At 36.7% G+C, this 21,256-nt stretch overlaps 2 protein-coding genes across 2 annotated transcripts; one reads left to right on the forward strand and one right to left on the reverse strand.

Moving 5' to 3' along the window:
- Positions 1–2,978: 2,978 nt before the first annotated feature.
- LOC121414398 (glutathione S-transferase A4-like) lies at positions 2,979–11,919 on the reverse strand. Its single transcript, XM_041607560.1, has 6 exons — positions 11,482–11,919; positions 10,052–10,103; positions 9,146–9,278; positions 8,336–8,477; positions 4,385–4,528; positions 2,979–3,177 (listed from the first exon to the last, which is right to left on the reverse strand). The coding sequence occupies exons 1-6, from the start codon at positions 11,575–11,577 to the stop codon at positions 3,058–3,060; spliced, it is 687 nt and encodes a 228-aa protein (XP_041463494.1). The 5' UTR covers positions 11,578–11,919; the 3' UTR covers positions 2,979–3,057.
- A 2,206-nt stretch (positions 11,920–14,125) lies between these two features.
- On the forward strand, positions 14,126–21,237 carry LOC121414399 (protein D3-like). Its single transcript, XM_041607561.1, has 4 exons — positions 14,126–14,462; positions 18,053–18,188; positions 19,676–19,883; positions 20,317–21,237. Exons 2-4 carry the CDS (start codon positions 18,063–18,065, stop codon positions 20,541–20,543), a joined length of 561 nt encoding a protein of 186 aa, XP_041463495.1. The 5' UTR covers positions 14,126–14,462; positions 18,053–18,062; the 3' UTR covers positions 20,544–21,237.
- Positions 21,238–21,256: the final 19 nt, after the last annotated feature.

Consider the following 21,256-nt stretch of genomic DNA (forward strand, 5'->3'; position numbering starts at 1 on the left):
TCTAACCGATTTAAGTAATGATGGTTTGGTTTTCTCAAGTTTAATTCAAATCAGAATCAAATCAATAATTCAGTAACAGATTTATATTAAGCATTTGATAGTCAAGTAGAAAAAAAATATATAGACTCATTCGAAAAAGAGCATTTATACCTGCATGTACGAAGATATATTGAGAATTTATATAATAATCGTGTATTGGTTACGACATAAACTAGATTGAAAATGAGCAATCTTGAGTAATTTATAAACGACCATTTATTACTTCAGCAGTTTTGCTTTTCTTCAATGATCCTCACTTTGTATATAATTTTGTGTTTGTATTTCTGTTTTGAACAGAATACTGGCAGATGCCAATGATTTTCCAAGAAATTCAATTCTCAATTCATAAAACTGTTCGTAACTTACGCACGACTTTATGTATGACTAATTTAAAATATATTCTCATACATTTATAGGAGCTTAGTGAGTTGCATCATAACAGGGGAACTTATGTTTAGTCGTAAGAAAAACAAGGTGGAACTTGCGAACAGCTTTATTAAACGCTCTCCGATGTCTCTTATCTAATATCAATCAAACTGATAAAATACATTGCTATAATCGTAACAATAATATCAGAAGCAAAATGAGGTAAGTCCTGAGATCGCGTTATTTCATATTTGAATCATATCAATAATATATCACACATTTTTCTCTATTTCAGCTTGCCTTGTGACTTATATAAAATATATCTGTATACAAAACATTACATATCGGTGGAGCGTTGTGGCCCAGTGGATTAGTCTCCGGACTCTGAAACAGAGGGTCGTGGGTTCGAATCCCGACCATGGCGTAATTTCCTTCAGCAAGAAATTGATCCACAATGTGCTGCACTCAACCAAGGTGACTTAAATGGGTACCTGGCAGGAATTTATTCCTTGAAACGCAGCGCGCGTAACAGCTGCACTGCTAAAGCCAGGGTAATTATGCTGGATATATTGTAGAGCGCGTAGAGACTTCTGACAAAGTAAGTGTTAAGCGCTATACAGTGCGTATCAAAAAAAGTTTACACTTAGAAAAAATGCTGTAAAATCATACATTTGTCATATTCTGAAGATTTGTCCACATTTTATCATTGGTACAGATCCATTTAAGCAAATGACGATATAATTGTCAAAAAATATTTCCGCTTGAGTAACTTACTTTTAAAAAGTTAGTGAAAAATGATTTGCGCAGAACTTTGAAATAGTTATGCGAATAAAAGTAGACCATAATCATGGAGAACACATGGAATTTAGTTGTAAAATTGATTTGAAAATATCTTTTACCCTTTTAAACTTGTTTCCTTACCCGAAACACTTCGAAGAGTGCATTGAGCCCCATCCCACTCCCCCCACACACCGAGGCCATCGTGACGATATTTGCTTTACACTGAGCTGTCATTTACATGAAATGGCTTAGGCTTGATTTTTATTTTGTTAATCATTTTCAAGCTTGGAAAAAGTGTGGAGGAACAAGTATTAAATGAAAAATTGAATGTAAACCCACTTTAAATGATAAAGACTTAGTGAAAAATGCTGGAGATGTCTGATATAAACTTTTGTTCAGAATCAGTTATGTCCTCAGATCCAGCTGGCACAAAAAGGGTGAAGGCTGTGCTTACTAAATTTCAATTTGGGTGGCAAAATTGCTACAAAATGCTTGAATGTATCTGTTTAATTTCAGTTGACTAAAATTGCAAGGGAAATGTATGAGAAACCTTGTGCAGGGTAAGTTTGATTTCGCCCTTTCCCCTTGACACAGCGTGAAAACGGGCATTTCTGCGCAAACAGATTTCTGCGAGCTTTACAAAAACGGACAGTGCTCACTCAAGTGTAACATTCTGTCAAAACTTTTACTTTCATTGGATAGATGAGACCCAAACCCAAGAGTGTATGTGAAAAAATTACCCACATGTTGTATATTTTTTAATTCCCAGGGTTTTTTCAAAGTGTAAACTTTTTTTTTGATACGCACTGTATAAGCAAGTACAATTATTATTATTTCAAATGATTAGAACCTATTACAGGTAAGCAATATGTTTGTAATTTGTTACTGTTAGTCCAGAGGAAATACAATCGGTTGCATGAATACATTTTTATCTCTTTCGTAATCAGGTTGCTTTCATATACACTCTATAAAGAAATGTTAAATCAAGATTTGACAGGTTGGAGGAGTGACCTTTTCTAACTGTTATATTTCTCATTTTCAATGGTCCAATGGTCTTGCTATATGCAAGGTTGAATAGAACATTTCGAAAAGGTTATCACTTCTGCAACCTTTCAACATTTCATTTTAGAGTGTACGGTGGATAAAACGTAATTCAAATTTTGTCGCCAGTTGTCATATGTTAATTTCTGCAGAGTCAAATTTGATTTGGAAGGGCAACATCTTGGTGGTCAACTCTTTTCCGAGTCAAATTGACTCAGATTCCACATGAAATTGGCTCGTAATGGTGTGGCATCTGGTGAGAAATCACTCTATTCCGAGTCAAAATTTACTCGAAACATAGTTCACTTCCGGCTAGTGCCTTTCCGAGTCAAACGTTTCCCCGCGTTTACAAAAGACAAGTGTGTCATCCAATCGTCAGAAAATTCATGGATAAAAAGAAAATCTTTACGTGGATCATGTTAAGTCCATTCACTCTAAATACAAAAGAGCTACTCAAACTCATCTCAGAGTGAAAAGAGGTATCAGTCATTTTGGAGTAAACTTTACACCTTTTGAGAGTGCATTATCGCTCCTTCTAGAGTGAACATAGGATTTTTAAAGACACTTTCATTCCAGAAGGAGCTATGTTCCACTCTCAAAAGATGTAAATTCCACTCCAAAACGACTGATCCCTCGTTTCACTCTGAGAGAAGTGGAACTAGATTAGCCCTATTGCATTTAGAGGTGAATTCGCTTTAAGTAAAACATCCCTGATCGTGTTTTTTCTGTTTGAATATTTCTTTTGCTTATCATTTTGGTCATGAGACCGACCCCCCCCCCCCCCTCCTCATTCTTCTTGGACACTGACTGTGGTCGAGTGGCAGTGGACAATCACCAGCCGAGGGTCGTCTTGACATCGTTGATGTACTCGGCGGTGGGCACCGGATTTCTTTTAGGGCTAGCGAGGTACTCCTTGATACCCGGCTGGTCAGCGATGAATTTAACAAATGCCTAGTAAAAAAAAAAAGAATACAGCTACATAAAATAACATCAACGAATGTCTTTAGATATATATCTTGCAGCGCTCATATTTTATGGAGAGTTGATTCTCGTTTTCTATCTGAGGCCTCTTTACCAAGCTGAATTCCTAGCTGCATGGTAATCATCAACGGCTCCAGTTGATATTCCACCAGAAATATTTTGAAAGATCAGCACAAATATCATTGCACTGTTTGTCTGGTTTTCCTTCCATTTTCCTTTCGAGGCCTTTATCAATTTCAAGCTCTGAGCTTAAGATGGAGGTCTCCCACATTTCAAAATGTATTATGTCGAAATATGTATATATATTTTTCTGCTATTTGTTTTGATAATAAAAAAAAAAGAAATCTATCAGGTATAAATATATTTCAAGCAGATTGTTAGAATGTATGTATGCATATGTTATTCATTATGTCATTTGCTTATTATTATGTTATGCTGTGAAAAAATTACACTTATATAATTTGTTATTGGAATGTGGAAATAAATAAATCATATCAAATCAAATATCCCATCTTCTTACCATAAACCCTTTCTCTATTCATCATGGCCATTCTGCATTACAACTCCAACTTAATAGACAACGAAGCGAATTTTGTAAAATCTCTATGAGATAACACATTTTAGCCCCCGAAAATTTAAACTTCGATATGGTTTGAACACAATCTTGAAGGTCCAATTTGATGAAAAATGATTGCTAGTTTCCTTGCTTATTACGAAGTTTCTCACACTCCCCCCCCCTTTCTCCGCCAATACCCCATTATCTTTTTCGGTCTTTCATGACATAATGTAAAATATGATCAAATCAGTGACTAATACCAAAACAGACGACGCTGCGGTATATCACCATGATAACAGGGACCACTCAAACGGGGGGGGGGGGGGGGCTGGGTGGACTCTTTCAAAGGCAACGAATGTCTATTTTTCAGTTTGTTCTAATGCGCGCGCAGATGATGTGTATTATTTCATTTGTTTACATATTATAATAGTGATGTGGATACTGATTCGATAAACCATCCTCATTTCAAAACCATGATCGGGCAATACGACTTTTTATTAGTACCAGTCATTGGCAAATTGCACTGTAAGCTGAAATAAACGTCTGGTCACGGGATAGATTTCAGCCAATCATATGATTACAATCCATATCACCATTTCGTGAGAGGGCCTTCATACTTACCGCGCATTTGGGATACCCTTGGAGCACTGAGGAAAGTTTTGGGTAGGGTGAGTCGGTGATGTGAGTCAAGGAATCGAACAGAACGATGTCTGCGATAGAAAGACGTGATCCAACCAGAAAACCGGAACTACTTTCTGCGAGAGTCTGTATAGGATGATTTCAGAAGAATGGCAGTGGGCCGTAAACAGAAAAGGGGGACGAAAGAAGGAGGCATAATGTGAAGCATAAGAAGACAAATTTTACAGTTTCATTCTGATATTCTTATTCTTGTAAAGAGCAAAGACTGAAGTACACTCTCAAAACAAAAATCTGTCAAATTGACTAGACCAGTAGTGAACTGGGTGCAACTGATATGAAAATCACTGATTATCACATTTCTGACATGTGTTCTAGTCAGAAATAATCTGTTCTAGTAAAATACGACTAGAAAATAATCAAATATGACTAGAATAACATTTGCACCCAGCTGACTCTATTAACTAGTCATTTTTGACTTATTTGTTTTTAGAGTGTAATAATTACTTATTTCTTTATGATTTTTTCTTTCGAAATTTAAATTGAATTGAGTTTATTACCAAATATATCACTGTCAGGTACAATTACAAGGAATAGTACATCGCGTATAAACAAAACATTTGGTAATTGGAGCTAACATAATAGCAAGATGCTATAGGCGTAGTACTTTTTTTATCACGAATAGGCCTAGTTCTTTTGTCCGGATACATTTCCTTTATCAAAATGCATTACGATGTGACATAGTCTTTTCTTAATTTTTATGGAATTCGTTATTGTCAATTTAAGAGGAAATCCTGCATTGCCTTTCTGTTCTTGCACCATGTACTAATTAGGAAATTGGACCTTGTCCATCAACTTTTGATATTTTTCCATGATCTTCAGTTATAATTCATTCAAACACTCACGTAGCATGACTAAGATATATCTTTATCACGAAACCTTTGAACCTGAAAACATTCTCAAACAATCGCCATTCACATTGATTGTTCTTAAGGCATTTGTTTTTTTGATGTTTTCTGGATGTTTATATTTCCGATTAAACATTGTTTGTTCTCATAATTGAGACGATTTGTATAAATAACATGATGTTAACAATTCGGTCTTATATAAGAGGTCATTGGCACTGGCGGATCCAGGGGGGGGGGCCAAAGCCGGCCCATGTCCCCCCTTGAGAAGCAAAATTAAAATCTGTAATGTAAAAATGCCATTACAACAGAAATGTGCCCCTCCCCCTTGATAGTGAAGATTTTTTTTCTTCTAATTTGTTTTTCTGGGGCGCAACATTATTAATTTTTGGTTAAAACCTTTTTTTTTTTTGCTTGTCAAATTTTTCTTCGGAAAAAGTGCCCCCTCCCTTTGGAAAATCTTGGATCCGCCCCTGGTCATTGGCATTTATCATCTTAGCGCAATCTATATATAACAGTTATCGCAAAAAATCAAATCAATTTTTTTCAAAATAAATAAGAAAAAATGAAAGCAGTTTTATTCTTTACAACCCCATATTAGCTTTGTAACGTGCATCTCAGACGGTGCTCTTTGAAAATCAGATATCAGATTGAAATAAAATAAAATTTATGTTATTTTCAAATACCATTCCGAGCAATATTTATTCCACTCTCAATTCCGTAGATTGAAAGTCTGTCTAAATAGATTGTGGTAAGGTACCTATTCAAAATGGGATCGAAATTTTCAATCGAATAAGAATGAATTCTAAGTCTATATTAGATTGACAATTTCAACCCATATTTGGATTGGACTGATCGCAATCTCTTTCAATCTATAATGCATTTAGAGAATATTGACAATTACTTTTGTGACAATTTCTATATATTCATTTTCAATCGTGAACTCCAACACAAGAGTCAAACGAGAAAAATAACCACCTTCGTTGCATATACTAGTATTCCATTCAGGCGCACCGGAACACTTTCAGTTTTGGGGGGGCAAAATCCCGAAGGGGGCACAATATTTTTGAAAGCGTGAGATACGGAAGCGATCGAGCGGGAGAGGGTGTGGGACCCCCCACGGTAAGAACTTTGTGTAAAAATTGAGTGTAAAAGTTGCGTTTCTAAGAGCATTCAAAAATAAATTTCTTGAGAATTAAACAGTCTTGGAGTTCTTTTTGCTCCTTCTGTTTCCTCCCTTCTGACCCAGACTGGTGTTTCTTCATGATCAGGGTCGCAGTTCCAGCAAATTACGAGCCTTATTGCAAACTCAATTGTTTCAAACCAATGTAATATAGGCCTTTTAAAGACTTTAAGATGACAAACATGACCGTACGCATCCGGGGGCCGCCGATCGAGAGGGCAAAATTCACCAAAAGTGTGCACGAAATCTTTCAATTTTATTCTAGAAAATGCAAAAGCTCCCCCATCACCATGGGCGGAAATCCCAGGGGGACAGGGGGACGCGTCCCCCCTACCATTTTGGAAAGGGGGTACATAATATCAAATGTCCCCCTACTATTTGTGCTCTTTTATTATGGAAAAAATACATAATTTAAAATCAAAATTATACACATGTATCCTCGAATTTCGAAATATTATAAACAGATAGTTTTTGTTAAGAACTTGGTTAGGAAAAGAAAAGGCATACCGACCCAACTATTCTCGAACTCGTATCTAGCCCTATATGCCAGCCAAAGAGTGATGACATTGATGACATCGATGGCCATTGTCAATTTCATAACTTATAAAAATGACGAAAAAAGAAAATCGCCTCTGGATACTTATAAGTAAATTTAGTGCATAGACGGTTAGACGAGAATGTTCCATACCCAGTAAAATCATACCTTGTTTAGCCAATTCACTTTCCCTTTATTCAAAATTTACTTGGAATATAAGAATATTTTCATTGTTCGCGTACTCAGTATAAAGAATAGTTTTCATGAGTTATGATTAATCCTTCACAGTGAACTTTAGCTATGTTTAATCCCCAAAAATTTGTTTTTAAACACTCTTATATTCTTATATTCCATTTTACACAAAATTCCTGCCGTGGGAGGGGTCATCATATAAGTAGATCAAGTGGGCGAAGCGGCGGAAGGTGAGGCGAAAAATAAGAAGAAAGATAGGACCGTGAAGAAAGTTGAATGATGGAAGGGAGGGGAATAATTGGGAAAAAAAGAAAACTTTCAGGTCATAGTATAAAAATAAAAAAATCGCTCGCGCTTTGCATAAATACACAGCCATCTTTTTATTTCAAAACGTGCTTGATTTTTTTCACTTTTTAGATCGAAATGTATAAAATAAAATCATTTATCTAAAAAGATATCCATCTTTTTCATAATTTGTAGGTTTAGATATTAAAAAAAATTAGCTTGCCATTCGGTTTTAGTCTGAAATGTATTCATTAAAAGGTTAAACGTTATCACACTGTAAAAAGATGGAAAAGGGGCTTATCAAAAGTATGTTTCACAGAGGAACTGTTCGACGCGAGGCTTACTAATAATAATGTAATTGCCCCGTCAGGGGCAAATTTTTTTCATTTTTGACAATGGAAATGACAATTTTAGGCAGAAAAGTGCCTTCATCGTTTAATTTTGTCCTGAAATAATTTCTCATTTTTCTACTTTCAGGGGGGCACATGGGGGGCAAAATCTCGTTTTGCCCCCCAAAATTTTATTTGGGGGGCAAGTGCCCCCCCCCCCCGCTTCCGGCGCCCTTGATTCCATTATACAAGACCACAGATTTACATTGTTTAAAGATGCAGTTTAAACAAGTGTTTAAAATCTTAAACAACCATGCTTAAATTATTGATAATTAAATATTTGAATTTTAAACTTTGTTTAAGATTTTAAACACTTGTTTAGAATGTTTAAACAACTACTGTGCCATTTACACCATAATCAGCGTTGTTTAAATTATTGTTAACAGTAAACATAACACATTTGTTGTTTAATTCCAAATGTATCCATTATACGCGAAACAATCTTACCTTTTCGAAGGCTGGGAGGTATTTGTTGTTGGCCGACGGTAAGACTTTCGTTTCAATTGTTTCTTCTGGGTTCGGTGAAAAAAGGTAACCCCCAAGGGCAGCATCGAAAAAGTCTTTGCCCCCCATTACAAGGATGTCGATTCTAGAAATAAATAATCGAATCGAAAATAACGATTCTTTCACAAATCTAAACGTAAACATTCATCTTCAAGTGATAGCATTTTCTTTCATTGAATGAAGCTGACATTTTTTTCTTTCAGAGAAAAATAGGTATGACAGTTAATATCGCACTGTTATAAAAAAAATATCCTTCCTCTAATTCCTACTTATTTCCCTTCCTTTGTCCATTTTTTCTGCTTTTACTTCTTAGTTTTCTTCTTTTTCAACTCTCTCTCTCTTCTTCTTTATTTTTTCCTATTTTCCTTTTCTTTCCCTTCTTCTCCTACTTCTACCTTTACTTCTAAAGATTCTTCCGTCTAGCTATCTTCTTTCTTCTTCCTTCTTCTTCCTATTCTTCGTTTTCCTTTTATTTTTATTCAATTTCTTCCCCAATCTTCCTGTATTCTTCTTCTTCCTTCTTCACATTCTTCTTTTAATTTTCCCTTTCTTTCACCGTGATTTTTTTATCATGAACTCGAAGGTAATACCTCAGTCACATTTGCTCTACGGCGGCCGTACGGCGAATCGAAAACAGCCGTTTTATCAATGTTAATTCAAACCAGTAGATGGTAAAAATAATGTGAAAACGGCTGTTTTCGACTCGCCGTACGGGCACCGTAGAGCAAATGTGACCGAGGTATAAGTTTGTACCGTGCTCTATCCGCATCGCTGTCGCCGTAGAGTTTAGCTTTCCTTCCCAGGTGTCTTACAATGGAGTCGCTCCCGACAAGTTTCATACCGTCCATTTCCAACAGTGGCAGTTGCCCGAATAGCAGCTTGCCATCTTCAAAAAAAGGAAATTTGAAACAAATCATTTGTCTTTTTATGTATAAAAATTCAGGTCTGTACACTGCAAAAACTCCGGTGTTGATTTAACACCAGCTCGGAATCTGTATATATTATGTCCACACCAGAGAAGTATTGAATTAACACCAGTTTGGAATCAAATCGATGCTGTTTTAAAACTAATTGGTGTTATATAAACACCGTAGGCCTATCTGGTGTTTAGATTAATAGCAAAACCGGTGTTCTCTAACACTTCTCTGGTGTGGACATATATAGAGTCCGGGCTGGTGTTAAATCAACACCGGAGTCTTTGGATTGAATTTGAAGCATATAACGTATATATATATTTTTTTTTTGGGGGGGGAGAGGGAAAACGAATAATAATGATGATTATCTATGGCTATTACAAAAAGGGTTGATGGCGATTATAAAAAAGGTGTTGAACATAAAAACAAATGAGAATCTTCGTAACCACGGTGACAACAAACTATCATCATTATAGTTATCACTGCTATAGGCAGTATGCCTCGTATCATTATTATTATTGCTTTTATTACTAACACTTTATCATCATCACTATTATTACCACTGGTGTAATTATTTACTCTATTATCTCTGCCACTGTAATTGTTATTATCATCATTATTATCATTATTACTATTACTATTGTTATTATTATCATTATTATTGTTATAATTATAACCATTATTATCATTATTTGTATTATCATTATTATTATTATCACCCTTTTTATTCTTCTTCATAACGTACCTTTTATCATCTGGAGGAATGGCTCTCTTGTTCTGAGGTTGGTTTCATCGAACTGCAAATTGAAAAACAAATCAATTTTTTTCGTTGAAAATCATTTCAGACATCATTTTAATGTTAGAAGAAGAAGAGAAAGACGAAGAGAAGAAGAAAAAAGAGGAGACGGAGGAGAAGGAGGAGGAGAAAAAGAAGATGATGATGATGATAATAATGATAAAACTAGAAAATGTACGACGAGGTGAAAACAGGAAGGAGAAGTTGGAAGTAGGAAGGAAGCATATATATATAGGTTAGGAGGCTAGAAATGGTTAATAGTGTAGTAGAAGTCGTAGTCTTAGTAGAAGTGGTAGAAATTGTAATAGAGTAGTAGTAGTAGTGGTGGTGGTGGTGGTAGTAGTAGTAGAAGTAGTAGTAGTAGTAGTAGTAGTAGTAGTAGTAGTAGTAGTAGTAGTAGTAGTAGTAGTAGTAGTAGTAGTAGTAGTAGTAGTAGTAGAAGCAGTAGTAGTAGTAGAAGTAGTAGTAGTAGTAGTAGTAGTAGAGTAGCAGTGGTAGTAGTGGTAGTAGTAGTAGAAGTAGTCGAAGTAGACTAGTAGTATTAGTAGTAGTAGTAGTATAGTAGTAGTAGTAGCAGTAGCAGCAGCAGTAGTAGTAGTGGTGGTGGTAGTAGTAGTAGTAGTAGTAGTAGTAGTAGTAGTGTTAGTAGTAGTAGTAGTAGAAGTAGTAGTAGTAGTAGTAGTAGTAGTAGTAGTAGTAATAGTATAGTAGTAGTGGTAGTATAGTAGTGGTAGTAGTAGTAGTAGTAAGTAGTAGTAGTATTAGTAGAGTAGCAGTGCATGGTAGTAGTGGTAGTAGTAGTAGAAGTAGTCGAAGTAGAAGTAGTAGTGGTAGTAGTAGTATAGTAGTAGTAGTAGTAGCAGCAGCAGCAGTAGTAGTAGTAGTAGTAGTATTGGTGGTAGTAGTAGTAGTAGTGTTAGTAGTAGTAGTAGTAGTAGTAGTAGTATAGTAGCAGTAGTAGTATAGTAGTAGTGGTAGTAGTAGTGGTAGTAGTAGTAGTAGTAGTAGTAGTAGTAGTAGTAGTAGTAGTAGTAGTAGTAGTATAGTAGTAGTAGTAGTAGTATTAGTAGTAGTAGTAGTAGTATAGCGTACCGTACGTAGAAGGAGTAGCAGTAGAAGTAGAGCATATAAAGGCATGTCGTTTTAACAATATTAACTGAACTACAGTATTAGATTTTTATCTTGAGCAGCAACGTGTTACCAACCATGCAGTCGGTGATATTCTGTTGAAATGTTAAAAAAATTAAAGAGACAGGTCGAACGATTTAGAGGTGGGGCAGCTCGATCTGTCGGAGGAATGCGATACGTTTATGAGGTATTATTGTATTGACAGGCCACAAAATATAGAAATATATATTTTGTCAGAGATATAATCTTACCTCTATACCTGCAGCAGCACAGGTCAGCCTTGTCATCTCTCCCTTGCCTCTCCCGTTGAAGTAATACAACCTCGGCTTCTGCTGCTGGGCGGCCATTTTTCTTTCTCTCTTACAGAGGAGAACGATCGAGCTCGAAGAATTCGAACTTGACAATGGTGTTGACTACCTTCTGTGCGAATGCGAATACACGTGGGTCAAGTGCCTTGATGCATTCACGGTCACCTGTTCATGTGCACTGTATATATTCAACCCCGGGATTCATCCCGACTTTTATTTGTTTCACTGAACAGACCAAAGTCCCCAAAGTGCATCCATACATTAATAAACAGACTGTACAAAATCTGACGATCGAGACGATCATTGTATTTACACAACTCTTATTGGATAAGGTAATCTACTATAGAACTATGGACTTTGACTTTCTGTCTGCCCTGCAGGTTGCACATGTGGCGTTGGAATTGAATTATATTGTATTGCACAGATTTTGAGATGCACACAAATATACATGATTATTGACCCTTCGTTGTGTGCGTATAGAGTTTTTACGACGGAAACACGAGGTCAAGTTCAATTATTATAATTTCTTTCCTTTTATCCCCCAGAGAAAAAAAGAACCTGAATTCCATAATATGAACGCAATTTATAACGAATCAAATCATTTTACCTAACTCTTTTACATACTTTCAAATTCGACTTCGAATTATTGTGTGCAGAAGCGGTGATTCCTGGCCAAGAGGGCAATATATTTTCGGAGGGGGGGGGGGGGGGGCAGGGAGGGACTGTTGCATAGTCTTGATGACTTTATATGGTTGTTATGATGATATCACGATTGCCTGTCATGGATAACATGGATCCATGAAAAGGCGGAATGATTTGGGCTAGGGGTTGCTGTCCCCCACATTTTCACATTCGAATATTTTTTTAACGTTGAAATGAATTTTCAACAATATAACTGTCAATTAATTTCTTTTTAATTATTATCTGGCCAGTATGACGTATTTCACACTCTGTATTATGTAGTGCAAAATAAGCTTCAAATCTCAAAATTATCGATTTTTTTGCTCACTCACTTCGTTCTATCACAAATTTTTCCTAAACTATGCCTAATATCCAACGTCAGGGAATATGTTGTCTGGTGGTTTTCTTCAACCACAAACTAGTGTTGCATATAAAAGAGTATGACATCAAACCATAACGGTTTGTAGGTGGAATATTTGATTTTGATTTTTTTTTCAAAAGCATTTGACAGATACCGCGACAAACCGATCTTCCAGCGTGGAACCTGTACCAGTTTTAAGAAAATTTCTACCACTACTCCTATTATGTCATTCGACATATTTTATTTCGATTAAATGAACAGTTTGATTTTCGCGGAATTTTGCGCCTTCCGCCAATATCCAGGATCGGTTCGTAGATTCAATCGTAAACAATAAGAGTTAGATCGAGTGTTCCAGCATGGGACCTGTACCAAGCAAAAGGCCAATATCTAGGCTTTTAAAGGAACAGTTTGATTTTAGGCACAAATCCTTTGATTAAACGCATTTGCGTTCAATTGTAACACAAGTTAAATTTCTTGATACGTCTCGTAAATTACGTTTAATTTACAGTTCAACATCATTTTCTCGCAACATCCAGTATGTCTATGATTATGACGGGAAATGAGCCGACAAGATTACTTTAAAGGATGTAGAGTGAGATCCAAATAGATCAATAATTGTTTCTCCTTGGGCAGATTCGAAGTACCTCAAAAAGAAGAAAAGAAACGTTAAATATTTATAAAAGTATAGTTCATATATTTGCATGTATATACATTGGTAAATTTCGCGCTTAGTGTACTTTATTGATAAAGCTGTGAAATCAACAAAATTAAATAACAGCTTTTTAGTGTGACTGAACAAAAGAATGACAGTTTAAGTAAAATTTAATCTTTTGCTCTCAACACAAAGAAAAATCCAGAAAGTTACCTCGAAATTTTCGGCTGCAAACTGCTGCCTTCGTCAGCGATGGCCGAAGTCATCAAATTGAGGGAATACGTCTTGAACTCTTTCTTTGCTTCAAGGAACTGTCATTCTATCATGAAAATCCATTTGTGTTGGTTACTTATTTTCAACCAACACAGATGAACTTTCATGATAAAATGAGTTTTTTTAAGCGAAGAGAGTTCAAGACGTATTCCCCCATTTTTTTCATTTTGCAGACTTAAACAATTGCTTTGTACCTGTAATCCTAAAAAGAGAACTGGATTCCATTTTAAAGATTAAGCCATATGGTCATTCAAGCATGAAGACAAATAGGAAAATCTATAAAAGTATCAATACCATTTTTGCAGGAGTTTATATCAATATTTTTTTTTGACCGGTTCGATAATTACGAACTGTACTATAGTGTCATTTTACAGTGTATTAAATGAATTGATTTGTATCAAAACTTTACCGGAGGCCTAACGTTTCTTATCAAAGAAACATCATTTAGAAACTTATTATCAAGTTGCCTCTACTTAAATGTCTTCACGAAAGATAATGACTATCTTCCTCTCAAAAGGTCTTTTCTGCTGGCACTGCCCATAAAATGAACCATTTGTTGGAAAGTTACGGGTATAAGGCACAACTTTATGCATAAAAGTGGAACACAATTTTGAATAAGAAAGACTGTCCTCAATTCAGTGTGAGCTTGGTAAATTAACAACAGTAGTTATACCAGTACATTTTCACATATTTCCTGTCGGGTAATGTATATTGCAATTTGAAAATAACACCTTCAACGTATATGAAACTATTCATGTTATACCCCGACGGCTTTGAATTTAGTTGTTCACAAGACAACATATCACCAGAGAAAATAGGAAGATAAACCGAACAACTTATCTGATTTCATCTCTCCGAATCTTTGCAAGAAATTTCAACTTTAGACACCGCTCTGGTGAGTTCGTTCAAAGGAATCAGAAGAAAGGAAAAATAATACTACCAACAAGGAAATATTAAGTAAGTTTATAGTTATTCGTCTTGTGATGGATTATTTTTTGTAATTGAACTACAGAAATGACATCTTGCGTTATCTTTCCAAATGCAAAGGAGCCAATCTGTTGCCAGTCTTACGAAGATTTGCGATAGATCCAATCAATCGCAACTGTGGAAAGCCAGCAACATCTAAAATTCATGTTTGTTCATAAGATTTTCTAGAAATGACATATATCCATACATTCACACTTTTTTCACAATTCAGTATGGTTCTCTTTGTTTTCAAAGGACATTGAGCAAATTTCTAAAAGAAAAAAATATGACACTGATGGATTTCCATATATTTGAGATTGCTCAGATCAATCGTAACTCTTTGTAAGACGGGTCCGTGGTCTCTAATCACACTCCTCTTAGAACGAGAAGAGGGACCAGTCCCGATGCAATTTGATTGCAATCTTTCAAGAATGTTACCTTGTTTGGAGTGAAAGTGTGGATCTCTTTTACACTTTCACTCCAAGAAGTGTTCACTCTTGAAGGATTGAAATCTCATTCCATCAGACTGGTCCCTCATCTCACTCCTCTCTGAGATGAATGCGGTGATTAGGGACCAGATTAGCTCCTTTGCATTTAGAGATATACTGCATGCTGTCATAATTTATTAATGAAGTCATCCAATATCAATGTAGCTTAATTTTGCCTTCTTGGATAATGGGTGAAGGGAATGAAAAGTGGTGTCGTGAAGCGCGCAAGAATGGCCTCGGTCTACTTTGCTCAGACTTTCACGTCAACATTTACAGGGATTTGGTTCATGCAGTGGCGGACCGTGACCTGGGGCCGATTGCACGAAAGGGTCTTTCCAAGGACCGTCTTTCGTGTCGCCCATCTTTTATGATACGCTATAAGCGGGGCGTTTCTGAAATTTATCATTAAAAAAATAAGATTCGTTACCTTGCTTTTAAATCAAATTTTATACAATTTCATGATATATCACATCATTTTATAAACAAACATTTTGCTTATTTGACGGACGACTAAAATGTGTTTGCAGATGATTTATTTGAAATGCGTTTCATATGGCGTATCATAAAATATGGGCGACACGAAAGACGGTCCTTGCAAAGACCCTCTCGTGCAATCGGTCCCAGGAGGAGACAAAGCATTGGACGGCACTGTACATTGTTTGTGAACAATGCTGTGCCCCTCCAATGCTTTGTCTCCTCGGGGTCACGGTCCGCCACTGGGTTCATGTGTTTTGTCCCAACTAGTTACTTTTCCCCTCCTCCATGCTCAAATACGGGTCACAATAATTACTTGAATAATTATATTTCTGTAACCTTTGATTTTTTCAATAAAATGGGGATATCATGAGAGAAAAGAGAAGCATAGGACGGGACGGATGGAGAAAAAATATACTTCAATATAGAGACGTCTAGGTCTTGTAATTCTTTATTGAGCATGATAAAAAATGGAAGACATCCTTAGATCGTTTTGCTCTGTAACAAATTATTCTAGCGCCTCACTGTCTGTCTTCGATATTTCTAATTTTTTGGTATGTAATTTCTAATTCACTTTTTTGTATATTTCCTAATCATGCTCTACATTGTGAAGCGCTTTGGTTTTCATCACATGAAAAGCGCTATATAATCGCTCGTGCGATTGTTTGCGATCATTTGGTCACATTATCTTGCACACAGTCGCAACAGTTGTATGACATGTAGGCCTATGAGAGTCGCACCACCAATTGTGAAAGGGGTTTAAGACTAAGTTATCATAAGGCCCTATCTCACCAACAAAGACGTAGCCGCGACAGTCTCCAACTTATCAGTCGCTGCAGTCGCGGAGACGTCTCGGAGACAAAAATGGCTTGCGCTCTCACCAAGGTGGTGGCAGCAACAATTTCAAAATAGGATCGATGGAACGTTTGAAAGATCATACACCTGACTTGGAGCAGGAGGAGGGATATCAGCACGCGTTCAGTCACGTGGTTTCTGAAGTGGGTCAAACAGTGTGAAGAAGTGTCGCGGAGACGTCTCCGCAATGTATTATCATGGAGCTAATAGCTCTATGGTATTATAATTTTTTTGTGGTCTCCAGCAGGTCTTCGCGATGTCTCTGAGACATCGCGGCGACGTCTCAGCAGTCGCGGATATCATTAGTCTCCGAGACGTCGCAGCAACTGATGGAGACTTCTCGGAGACGTCGCGGAGACTAGAAACAGTCTCCAAAAATATTAAACATGTTTAATCTTCTTGCGACTCCTCGGAGACTCTGTAATTTTCATGAGACGTCTCAGAGATGTCGCGGAGACGTCTCTGCAACTAGCAAAATTTGTAGTCGCGAACTAGTCGCGAACTAGTTTTAAGCCCAGTGAGATACCCCCTATAATCATTATTATTAAACGCACTTGCGCACAGATTTGGGGTTGGGTGTCATTATTATTACTTATTATTTATACTGCGCTTTTCCCATTAGGCCCAAAGCGCTTACATTGAATAAGATGTAATATCTTAAAAACTACAAAGAGATGAGTCTTTAATGACTTTTTGAAGATTGCTAATGATGGAGACTGTCTAATTATTAGTGGCAGGTTGTTCCAGGATTTTGAAGCCGACACCGTAAAAGTTCTGTCACCAGCTAATGTACGAGTTAATGAATATGTGAGGCGAAGGTGATCACTGGCCGATCTAAGAGCTCTAGTTGGTGTATACAGATTCAAGCAGTTACTTAAATACTGTGGAGCCTGTTTATTCAGTGTTTTGTAGACAATCACGAGTAATTTGAACGTAATTCTCTGTTTAAAAGGAAGCCAGTGAAGAGAATTTAAGAGTGGTTGGGAACACGGACTAATTCATTAGAGGGAATTGTAGAAAGGAGCCCATTGCAATAATCAATACGAGACAGAACCAATGAACGAACAGCATTGTGACAGGCAGACTGGTCAATAAACCTTCTGATTCTAGAAATGTTCCTTAAATAAAAAGTGACTGTGCTACAGATATGAGAGATATGGTACGACATTGACATGCGGGAATCAAATATGACACCAAGGTTTCGTATTTTTTCTGATGGTCTAATGAGTGTACCATCAACATCAAGTTGAACATTTGGAAGATTGCGCAAGTTATAAGTAGAGGCCGCAACAAAAAAAATCAGTTTTATTATCATTAAGATTTAGTTTATTCACTGTCATCCACTGTGTGACTGTCTTATATCTGATATACAATTCTGGAGTTTAGCCAGTGCATTATTGAGAGCTCCAGGAGTCTTCGGATCAAAAGAAACATAGAAACATACGGCCTTCAAAAGTTTCACGACCCAAAAAAAAGAGAAAGAGAAGATAACGTAAGGAAAATAGTTAAAAAAATCTAAATATTATTTTAAAATCTATAAACAAAGATAGATTTTTGTATAAAAAGCCCTAAAATTGCGCTTTCTCTAATTTCTAGAATCAATAGCTTAAATTAAAAATACATTTTTTTTGCTTAAATCCGCCATATCTGGCCACAGTTCGAAATTTTCGGCTCATTATACGCCGCTGTGAAAAAAAAAAACATCGAAGTTCAATCCTTTCTTTTCAATGTCAATAACAAATAATTTTTATCAATTCTATCTAGCTAGAGTAAAATGGAGAGCTACAGGGAACACGATGTTGTCCCTCACGTATTGGATGCGCCACCACCCGCCATCTTGAAAGTGGAATGGGACAAGGATGTCAAATGCATGCTGGGTAATGAACTAACTCCCACACAGGTGAGTAGATGTAGAAGTACTCTGTCGGCACAGTAAGATGAACAGTTTATATAGGCCTATATATACTCACTTGGTCTACGTGCATATAGCCATTTGGTATACTATCAAATTGGTTTAATTGCTGTTTGGTATACACTTGGTTTGATACCTTCTTAGTCTAGCTCTGATTTGGTCTAACGCTCAGTTGGTCTAATTTACACTTCGTGTAGTTATGTTTTACTTTGTTAAATGGAAGTTACATTCATAAGAAGTTCACCTTTAACCATATAAACTAAGTATTTTTAGACCAAGTGTATTAGGATTAGAAAAAAAAATATCGGTATAGGAAATGGCCGATTTGTGAATGATCTGAGACGAAATGGTAAGTGACAGTTACATAAAATTAGATCAATCGGGTAGTAGACATAGTGGTTGTCAACTTTCTGACAATATCTCAGAAGTAGAACATATTTTGGTATATATCATTTCCAGTCTCTTTTTTTCCGGGAAGGCGGTCACTTTTTCAAAAATTGGTTCTCAAGGAAAAACTAAAATCGATCATGGAGGTATTCAACTGTCCTAAATTCTGGAACTCACTAGCTAATAATGTTAAAGACAGTGTCTCCTTAAATTCATTCAAAAGTAAAATCAAACTGTTTTATCCTGCGTAATTCCTGTAATTCTTCGCAACGGAACTAATACTTCATTATCTTGATTATAATCCTTACATTTTCACTTTTATTTTATTTTTTTTCATCTATATTGTCCAGTTATATCTTTTGTTATTTCACCAGATCAAGCTGGTTCATGGTCAGCCCTTTCCCATTCTTAGTTTTACTCCTTTTTAAAAAATAGTTGTCTTGTACTGTCCTGTCTCTTGTTTTGTCTTGTCTTCTATGTCTTGTCATCCCCTCTCTCTGTTTTTTTTTCTTCTGTCTTGCGCAACATATCCTTTACAACGAAGACTTCTTTTTGTGAAAAGTTTTGCATTTGTTCAGTAATTATGTTTCCATCAATATGATTTCTTTTTTCTCTTTTTCTTTCCTGTAATACATGCATGTACGCATATAATAATTCGACTATACTTTCTTCATTTCCAAGGGGGATCCACACTTTTACAAGCTTTGCTTTTTAGTGGATCCCCCTCATTTCCATTTATGCTCTATATTATACTGGTTGTTTTATGTTTGTTGTACGAAGTAAGAATGCCCTTCTGTAAAATTGTACTTGATTTGTATTACTTTATATTACTTTGTATTATGTTTTGAATGGAAATGAAATTGAATTTGCCTTCTCACAAACTTGACAAAAAGGGGTTTTCGAGCAACAACAACAAAAAATACAAACCGACTGAGCTATCACACCTCCTTTCGACTCAACCCTAAAGTTATAATATCACTGATGATGCTAACACTCAGCATCCACAACGTGGCTATACTATATTCCATAACTCAAATAGAATAACTGCAACACATTAACATATCAAAATCTTATCTTTTCATCCAAAGGTGCAAAAGCAACCGTCTGTCCTCGAGTGGGAAGCGGAGGATGGCGCCCTCTATACGATCCTCTTCACCGATCCCGATTCGCCTTCTCGAACCGATCCGGACCGCGTTGAGGTTGTCCACTGGTTGGTGTTCAATATACCCGGTTGTGACGTCAGCAAAGGTCTCGTCCACGCGGAATACATTGAATCGGGTCCGAGAGAGGAGACGGGTAAAATCGCCATTCTAATATAGTTGGGGGGGGGGGGGCAGTGGCTAATGAGCAAAGTATTATATTTGTTTAATTCAAGGGTTCGGGCGTCCTGTGTGTGCTTGCGTGTGTGTGTGGAGGTTGGGTGCACGTGTGTGCATGTAACCGATATTTTTTTAGACGTGTATCAATCAGATACGATTTTTTTAAACTGTTCTACCGAATTTTAATGATCGGCCCGGGCTCATATTCGTAATCCACTCACTTAATTAGCTTGAATTACAGGCGCAGGTCACAACGCCATCCTGGAAGAATTCAAGGGCACAACTGCTTATGAAAAAAAACACCTGAAATGTCTCCCAAGGATTAAGAGCAGCCCATTGCTTTTCACCCCATGAAGAAAAAAAAACAATTTCGTGTATTAATCCTCACAACTTTTGTGTCTCTCTTTCAGGCTTCCACAGGTATGTTTACCTAGTGTACAAGCAGTCTTCGGAAATCACCCCACACGATGCGTACCGCCGACGAAGCCCAGAGAGGCGCAAGCCATGGGACACCCGAAGTTTCGCCATGGAATACGGACTGGGGACGCCCATCGCTGGAAACTTCTACATCGCGCAATATGACGATTACGTGCCGAGGTTCCGCGCAGAGTTGTTAGCCGCTGCGGCAAACCAGTAGATTTTCACACCCCTCTCCGTCGTATTTTTCCCCTCGAATATCAAGGAATTTTTGTGATTTTCAATTGATATTAAAGTGAATTTTCAGTTTGAAGCGACCCAAATTAGGAACTGAATTTAAAACGGTACCTCGTGCCTCCCCTTTTGGAAGTGTTGTTTCGGGAATGCCTCCATTTTTGGCAGTCGTTTTTGCTTTTCATTCTTTTTCTTGGATTGATAAGATCAATTTTGTTTGTCATACTCATTATTATTTTCAAAATAATATGGATCAATCTCACCCACATTTATGATATCCTACATCTTCCCTTTCTGTTTCGTCATCAAATTTAATCTTGATATAAGTGAATCGCTTCAATCTCAAATCTAAAAGTGTAAACACAATCGCATAATCGATGGGCTGCACCACATGCCGGGGGCGAAATTATTTTTTCCAATTAGCATGCGCATGGACTACAAAATTTTACAAAATTTTGGTCGTTCGCGTTGCCATGAATGAATCCGCACCTTCAAATTATAGGCTTAGGGTGAGATCTATATCTAAATCCAATTCTTAAACATTTATTAAATTAAATTTCCCTACCCTAATTAGTGCCTGAAATATTACATTTTCATGAGTAGGCCGAAAACACTTTCCCCAGAATTTGGCAATTTTGCTACCTTTAATCACTGTACGAGCGCATGATCATCAGTGGCTTCTTCTTATGTTGGTTTGAG

The sequence above is a fragment of the Lytechinus variegatus genome, chromosome 4, assembly GCF_018143015.1.
Source record: "Lytechinus variegatus isolate NC3 chromosome 4, Lvar_3.0, whole genome shotgun sequence".
NCBI lineage: Eukaryota > Metazoa > Echinodermata > Echinoidea > Temnopleuroida > Toxopneustidae > Lytechinus > Lytechinus variegatus.

Excerpts from the sequence above, each read along its gene's own strand:
- LOC121414398 (XM_041607560.1), bottom strand. The coding sequence starts at position 11,577 with ATGGCCGCCCAGCAGCAGAAGCCGAGGTTGTATTACTTCAACGGGAGA. Across the intron at positions 8,478-9,145 it reads AGCGATGCGGATAGAGCACG|AATCGACATCCTTGTAATGG; the intron begins GTACAAACTTAT and ends ATTTATTTCTAG. Across the intron at positions 4,529-8,335 it reads ACCTCCCAGCCTTCGAAAAG|ACTCTCGCAGAAAGTAGTTC; the intron begins GTAAGATTGTTT and ends CATCCTATACAG.
- LOC121414399 (XM_041607561.1), top strand. The coding sequence starts at position 18,063 with ATGGAGAGCTACAGGGAACACGATGTTGTCCCTCACGTATTGGATGCG. Across the intron at positions 18,189-19,675 it reads ATGAACTAACTCCCACACAG|GTGCAAAAGCAACCGTCTGT; the intron begins GTGAGTAGATGT and ends TTTCATCCAAAG. Across the intron at positions 19,884-20,316 it reads GGGTCCGAGAGAGGAGACGG|GCTTCCACAGGTATGTTTAC; the intron begins GTAAAATCGCCA and ends TCTCTCTTTCAG.